We start from the raw sequence: 7637 nt of genomic DNA, 5'->3' as shown, positions 1-7637 counted from the left end.
GCATTGATAAGACTTCCCACCCCTTGTGTGCACACATGTTTAAATGGCCATGGAACGCCGGCAACCGCGACGCATTTCCTACCTCAATCCGTGGGACAGCGGCAAACTCTGCATTTCCAACCTCATTCCAAAGAGCATTGTTCAATTTATAAAGTCCAGCAACGAGATGATGCGTGGCGTCCCAAACCTTCCGTCAAGGCGTCCCGAAACTTCTGTCCAGGCGGCCCGCACCGCAGCAGGTGCTTTAAACCCCGTCAACCACTTTTCCCCGCCCCCAAACACACGGCGTTCTTAATTGGCTTATTTGACGTCAGACGGGCCCAAAAGCCCAGCAATGCAGTTGTTGAACTTGCAAATGACTGACAGTTTTGGGGGCTTGAATTGTCGAGGCTAAGCCAAAGTTTGACCCAAGATGCTGCATTTGTTTGGTACCCTGATTTATGAATGAGTTTCGTGTGCCATTTATTTCCTGCACGTTTTTAGCGAGAAACTGCAACGCATTCAGACATAGGACACTTTTAAAACTGCTGAGTCCCCCCCTCCTCCAAAAATGGAAGTGTCCTACTACTTGAGTTAGGTTGCCCCAACTTTCTGGGTTGTTTTATACAAAATAAGCCCTTTTTTTTAGGACACAAGAAGCCAAATAGGGTTATTTTTGACTGAGCAGTTTTGAAAATGTACCACAATTTTAAAAAAATCACCTTATGTTGCATTCATACAAACAAAATTACATTGTAAACAGAGGACACAGTGTCATTCAAATAAAACTGCTTGAGACATCAACAATTGATTTTATTAGTTTAACAACACACGTGACAGTTGAAACAAGACACATTTGTCAACATTCAATCAAGTTGAAGTGTAGCTCAACCACCACAAATACACAAGTCGTATTTCATACAAAAGTAAAAGACAGTGTTTATTTTTCCCACTCCATAGAACAGCCTTTGGCCATTTCTTGACTAGGTTGTCATGCTGGTAAACATTCCTGGAAGACATCTGCTGCATCCTTGTATTGTGCTCGACTTGAGAGTCCATCAGAATATGGTCAGAGATCACAGAGATTTTGTCTGAATGAGCCGAATATGAATATAGAGGAGTTACAGTACATCACTCCCTGAGAGTGCTCCTTACATCCAGATACGATAGAAACCTAAGACCACGGTGAGACAAGTGAACACTGAACCTAGAGAAGGGGGGGAAAAAGTATGAATTTATTCAAGAAATAAGTACAGGTACTGTATAAACAGGATGTACAGTATATGCAGTCAACTTCCAATGTCGACTCTTGAGTGTCTGTCCACCCATCAAGTATGAAATTAAATCAAGTGTTTCGTGACTTTAACCGTGGCACTGTACCTCGGAGATTGCAATGAGATATTTAATAGCTTAATAATGTGAAAAGAAAAGGATTTATTTGTCAATATGTTGAATGCCATGTTCTACCTGCAAGGTATTTTATAGTGTCCAATTTATGCGACTCGAACATGGTTTTCAAACCCGCCACTTCAGTGTCAATTTTCATGTTGGTCTTAGTCAGATGACGATCTTGCTCGGCAGTCTGAGGAAAAAAAAACAAAAAGAAAAATACTGGGTCCCAATCATAGGTAGGAAGATGACTTTGTAGTGACAAATATGATACTGTTATAGGCACAAACCATTTCCAAAATTTCTGTCCGTGTTTCTAGAAGCTTCCTCTCATGGCCTGCTTTCTGCAAAAAAAAAATGATGAGGATGATGTCTTTTAAGTAACTTCCGTTTTCAGCAAAAATGATCAAGATTGTTGGGATTACCAGTTCTTTCATGCGGCTCTTTTCTAAATTCATGTCCAAAAATGTCTCTGAGCGTACTTTATTCATGACGTCCTAAAAGGCAGCAAGAGATACAGTGAATGCAAAATATCAATTATATATTTATATTGGAATCAAAATTTGAGTAAATCATTGCAACATTTTCTGACTTACAGCTAGTTGCTCCTTCAGTTGCCAGAGCTGGATCTTCAATTTCTGAAATGTGAATATGCTGTCAAATCTTTCATCAGTCATATGATTTGTTTGCAGTTTGTGGCAGGATAGTATAGAGGTGTTTTTAATTTTTTTTGCCTCTCTGGTGTAGCGATTGTATATTACATAATCAGAATATTAAATTCTCAGGATGCCGACAAAGGCTTTGCCGCAAATGTGGCACAAGATGGCAGCAAAGCATTACAAGAAGCACATTTGAACATAACGTCGTTAATCGGCACCAAGATGGCACAAATGTTGGCAAAGCAATATTTATCTATTGTACAGGGCTTTGCCGGAGCACGAAAACAATGAAATAAAGTTTTTCAGAAAATAATGGGGAGGGGGTGGGGGTCTGAAGAGGTGAATCTGTCAGTATGCAGAGTAACACTGAAGCACCTCCGTAATAGCCTACACTTCAACATGCTTACCTCACTCTCTTCCAATAACGTGGAGAACTCGCTTTTCTCCAGAATAACCATGTCCTTCTTTAAAGACGCTATTTGAGACATCACACGTTGCATCATAATTTCCTAAAGAAGGGACACGATCCATAAGGAATTACGGTGCAGATACTGTATACAGTAATCCCCTCGCAATAACACGGTTCATCTTTCACGGCTTTGCTGTTACAAGGATTTTTTTCGTGCATTTTCTTTTATTTTTTGAGAGGCATTACAATATTGCACAGAGCGCACTAAGGTTGGAAAACTGTCAGTCGCATTCATCAAATCGAAGAGGCTTACGGCATTGTTTATACAAACAAATGAGACACTTACCTGCTGTACTTTGGTTACCATGTCACTATAAATGGTGTCCATGGTAGAGTTTGTCATCTTCAAGAGCACCTTAACTAGCGCTTCAGCTTGCTGAGGAGTGAAGGCTGTTCAAAGAAACCTACAGCGTCAGTTCATAAAGCAGAGTAATATCGTGAAACAACCGTGGTGACGGCTCCCACCGTTCTCTTCAAGGAGGTGAACCACCGCATGAGTGTCAAAGAACAACTTCCGGACTTTCGGGACATCAGGCTGCACATCATACTGAATGGGGCTGTCAGAACTCTTGTCTAAAAGCAATGTTGACAAGTTATGGTTCAACCTTTGCTGACTTGACAAGACTCTTTGATTGGAATGATATTTTTGGTGCTCTGAGGCGATGTGAGGTGCACCAGTTTTAAGATTTAATGATGCATTATGTAAATGCTGCTTCAGATGTAGGTGGGAAAAAATAAGCATGTCGCTTTGTAACTGTACAATCTTAGAAATTAAGCATGGGGTAAACACTGCAATTATGTCCCACACTGTATGTAGCCCCACCCCCGAATCTGAATGAACGCCCCTGTCGAACGGGACATTCTGTAAATTCGTACTAATAAAGTTAAAAAGAAAAAAAACAGAATCAACAGTCACAGTTACGTCATTCTTCCACTGTAAAATATTTGGTCACATTTTACAACTATTCGAAACAATGGATAACTAAGTAAATACACGTACGTCACCTTTTCCTGACAGGTGCACGAGTCTGAGCCCAGCTTGCCGCCTCGCCCGGTTAGTGTCAGATAAAGAACTCACGAAACTTGCCGAGGACTTGAAATGTAGCCAACTAGGTTCCGTAGATGACATTTTCCAAGATAGACTCCTGCAAAAGCTCGCTCTATCTGCACTTGTGGCTTGGTTGAAGCGCTTTCCACTGTGACTAAGAGCAAAAACGTTGAGTCGCGTCTGACATTGTTTGAGTACCATTGTGGAAGCGTAAAATTGAAACTCTGCCACGAAAGAACGAAACTACTTCCGACTTTCAAACTTTAACACTTATGTATATCCGGGTGTGCCTTTCAGAATAAATTCCAATATCTCAACACGACAGCTTTTTGACTTTTAAATTTCATTCCTTAGCCTTTTAGTTTTCCCTATTTTTTTCCCAATGTCTCTAGCTGTAATGGAATGCGTGACTGAAGTCAGTCCTGTTTCTTGTATTTTCAGACATACATTTAATCCAGTATCTCAGCGTTGGCCAGTTAATGTTTTATGTCATGAGAAAATTCACACCACAGGCTCCCCATAAAGATGTTTAATCTCCTTTATTTGTCCAACACAATTTCATGCCTACCAGTTTGCCAAACAGGTACTTGATGCATATGCAGCTCCAAGTAGCCAGCGGTAGGATGGGTAGATCATTTTCCAGTTTTAGAATGGTGCAGTAAATCACATATTTTAAGCAAATTACTGTACTTGGGGTAACGCAACCGAGATTTTACCTATTTCTAAAAACGGACTGGTGAGAAAGGTGAATAATGTGACTATGCACATCCTCTGGCATGTTGAATCCCCAATGTGCTTTACACTGATGCCGTATTCATTCAGTGGATATACCTATACAAAAAAAAAATCCATTATTTCGTATTGGGCTGATACTCTAAAGTTCCATTTACAGTGCATGGTCAGAGGTAGGTAGTAACAATATATATAGGTAGAAATTTTGGCTACACTATCCACCTTTGTTATTGAGGTTCACAGGCCTTGACCAAAAAAAATGTCAACTGTGTATGTAATTTTTACTCATTAGAAGAAGAAAATACAGATGGATAAAGTGGTTGCCACCGAAATGACAACACACAACAATAAGAGTGCCACAGTGAGAACGCGCCGGCCTGCAGGCTGGCGTCGGGCAAGCTGCTCGTCATCCACAGAGAGCAGGGCCAGGGAGGCGCTGTCAGCGCTGCCAAGCGGTTCGGCATTCAGCGGCCCATTGGGCTCCACCATCCAGCGCAACACGTTCACCTTTGTTTCCATGTCCTCAATCATGTGGTCAATTTGGTTGATCTCCTGCTCCATGGTCTTGCGCTCTTGGCTCTCAAAGCCATCGATGAGATTGGAGTTCAGAGCCCGGTTCAAATCTGGTAGACTGAGGGCTCGAGCAGCTATTTCACTGCTCCCTCCTGCGTGAGGACAAAAAGCGGACTAGTACACGGACCTTAAACTGGACATTAAATAAAGGCTCAAGCGGCTTTATTTAGGCCTGCATCAAGATTCTAACATGGGACATCTCGCTGCGAGGCAGACGAGTTTACCATTACCCAAATTAATTGCAAATTAACCTAAAATATACACAGTGAAAAGTTTTTTTTTTTTTTTTTTTTACCTTGCATGCCAGTTTGCACTAAACTAGGAGACTCGGCAAGAGTGAAAACTGCTCCCATGTTGTAAACTTTGCACATGTCAACGTGGAGGAGCTCCAGGCTGGACGATAAAGCCACCCAAAGGAGCTCCATCTCTTTGCGCTGCTCCACAGGGAGGCTCTTGTCACGAAGATGCAAGGTGAGATGTTGACAGACGGTCGTGGCCAACTCGCGGGCCCTCTCTCTGGTTTGCCTTAACTCATCTCGCAGCTGCAAGCCGTCAGTGCAGCCGCCGACACATGAAGCTAGATGTCGATAGCATGCCACCACCTGTGCCAAGTCAATCAATGATAACGAAATGGTTACATTCAGTAGGTAAACAATTAGAACCCAACACACATGCAGATGGCTAAAAGGTGCTCACACTCATTGGATCTAATGAGATGTTTTGTGAAAAATCCTGCGTATTCAAATATATTCAGTTTTTATTCAGATATATTAAATTTAACACTCATTGAAGAAGAGCGATTACCACAATATTGATATCAATTTTGGTCAAAAGTGGAATGCGGTAAAGGACGAAACAGAAATATTAAAAATTAATATATGACATGCCTCTCTATAGCTTCTCAGTGTACCAATGCAAAGTGACAATCTGGACTTTCCTTCATGTATGAATGTTTAACCATTTTATTGGTTTGTTAAAACACATTTGTGATACTATACTTTAAATCCTAAAACAAAACAAAAAAAAAAAACATCATGACCTTAAAGTATTCCATTATCCATAGTGCAAAAACGTCACTGGTCAAAATGCAAGTGTAGCTGAACACATTAACACGCAACTGAGGCCCAAATGCATTGCAACCTACATATTTGAATGAGCACAAAGATGCAGCGAAGCAAGAAATCCTATTCATTGAGAGTGCTGTTTTAGCCACAGGGATGAACTCGCTTGTGTTGTTCTTATATTTGCCACTTAGACAGGAATCAGAGGAAATGTTCCACAACTTTGGAAAACCGCATTTCTTAGTTGGTGGTTATACTAGATGTTGCATAAATATTGTGTTTGGTCCACCTACTAAGTGATCCAAAAGTTAAAAAAAAAAAAGTGAATAAAATCTCACTAGGAGAATTAAGCTTACCTTATTTAAAGTATCCACCATAGCTTTGCCATCAACCGAAGCCGTATTTGTGCCAAGTGTGCAATCATCTCCAACTTTGTTACTTACAAGTGGCATGAGGATCACTTGCCAAGAACAGGGCACAAAATTCTGTCCTGGCTTGCCGCCCTTCACCGCGCAGGATGCTCCGTTTCCCCTCACAAGTCGTGTCATTCACAGGTTTAGAGTCCAGTCAGGCTTCAGGTCCAGGAGAGCCGAAGCGATGCATCACCATATTCCAGCTCAATACTCCTGTCATCTGTCAACCTGCAAGTACGCTTTGGAGACTGACAAAATATTAGAAAGTGATGAACCATGAAAGAGGCTAACTTCAGCAAGTTACTAATCCTGTGATTGACCCCTTTGCCCCGAAGCAGGATAAAGCCAACAGCGGTAATCTCATTAACTGTCACCGAGAGCGAAGACAAGAGCAGCTGCCCGTCCCCACCACAACTGTCCTTTCACTAAGGGGAGGCTTCGCTCTTGCCTCAACTGGCTGCAGCTCTGACGCTCATCTCCAAGGCAATATGCTTCAACGTTTAACACAAACTAAATTTTACATCTAACCTATCAGTATCCAGGGAGAAAAAAAACAACAAAAAAAACATTTGATTTGGAAGACACTTTCTGCCTCATCACTGTTCGGCTCAAATTGGCTCCATTTTGATAGGGAAAAAAACCCACACATTGGCTTAGTTTCACCTTGAAATTGAGTGATTTTACATAATGCAACCCAAAATAGACAAACATTTAAAAATCTCATTCTTGTGTACAGGTGCTAAGAAGTTGAGTACACAAAGGCTGTTCTGGGACAAATTTGACTTGCGTCTCTTCGAATGGAATTTACATTTACAAGTGGGGTAGGGGGTAGTAAATTTGTAAGCATCTACCACTTACCGGTAATCTAAAACAGCTCAAGATTGCCATAACATTGATTAAACAGGCGAACTACTACAGCCAGTACACCAATAAGTGGTTGTTTAAAAGCCTTATCAAACATTACTGCATTGAATACCTCACTCTGTTCAATTAAGATTTTTTTAACAAGATTTTTTGCACAGGATCTGGCTTTGTTGCAATTATGGAGAATATGGTTACACTTGGGAAACCTGAAAGTTTTACGCAGTTCCTTTTTGTGGCTTACTTCCCCCTCGGGCGGCGCATAATGGACGCCCTCATTTGACCATCTTGGTTTAAAGGAAGGAGCACCAAGCATAAACTACCCTGGCGTGATGTTGCTATTGCAGTCTATGAATGCGTGTCTAATAAGCTTTCGTGAATGATCAAATGGAGGGGGAGGGGGGGGGGGGGGAGAAAAAGACTGAACCCTCTAAACAGCATTGAACTACTGCT

General features: G+C 41.4%; 2 protein-coding genes across 3 annotated transcripts; both read right to left on the bottom strand.

Moving 5' to 3' along the window:
• Positions 1–771: 771 nt before the first annotated feature.
• mcur1 (mitochondrial calcium uniporter regulator 1) lies at positions 772–3792 on the bottom strand. Its single transcript, XM_086102035.1, has 9 exons — positions 3502–3792; positions 2962–3069; positions 2783–2886; positions 2435–2536; positions 1965–2006; positions 1794–1865; positions 1659–1712; positions 1447–1561; positions 772–1186 (listed from the first exon to the last, which is right to left on the bottom strand). The coding sequence occupies exons 1-9, from the start codon at positions 3743–3745 to the stop codon at positions 1131–1133; spliced, it is 897 nt and encodes a 298-aa protein (XP_085958161.1). The 5' UTR covers positions 3746–3792; the 3' UTR covers positions 772–1130.
• A 272-nt stretch (positions 3793–4064) lies between these two features.
• rgs9bp (regulator of G protein signaling 9 binding protein) lies at positions 4065–6895 on the bottom strand. Of its 2 annotated transcripts, none has more exons than XM_086102070.1 (3): positions 6354–6895; positions 5145–5451; positions 4065–4941 (listed from the first exon to the last, which is right to left on the bottom strand). In XM_086102070.1, exons 1-3 carry the CDS (start codon positions 6456–6458, stop codon positions 4565–4567), a joined length of 789 nt encoding a protein of 262 aa, XP_085958196.1. In that variant the 5' UTR covers positions 6459–6895; the 3' UTR covers positions 4065–4564. The 2 variants fall into 2 exon arrangements, with proteins under 2 accessions (XP_085958196.1, XP_085958195.1); XM_086102069.1 differs by having other exon boundaries at positions 6267–6894.
• Between the last annotated feature and the right edge of the window lie 742 nt (positions 6896–7637).

Source organism: Hippocampus guttulatus, chromosome 21 (assembly GCF_054856545.1).
Source record: "Hippocampus guttulatus isolate MCC_2025c chromosome 21, RoL_Hgut_1.0, whole genome shotgun sequence".
NCBI classification, from domain to species: domain Eukaryota; kingdom Metazoa; phylum Chordata; class Actinopteri; order Syngnathiformes; family Syngnathidae; genus Hippocampus; species Hippocampus guttulatus.
This window is presented reverse-complemented; position numbering and strand designations above follow the sequence as displayed.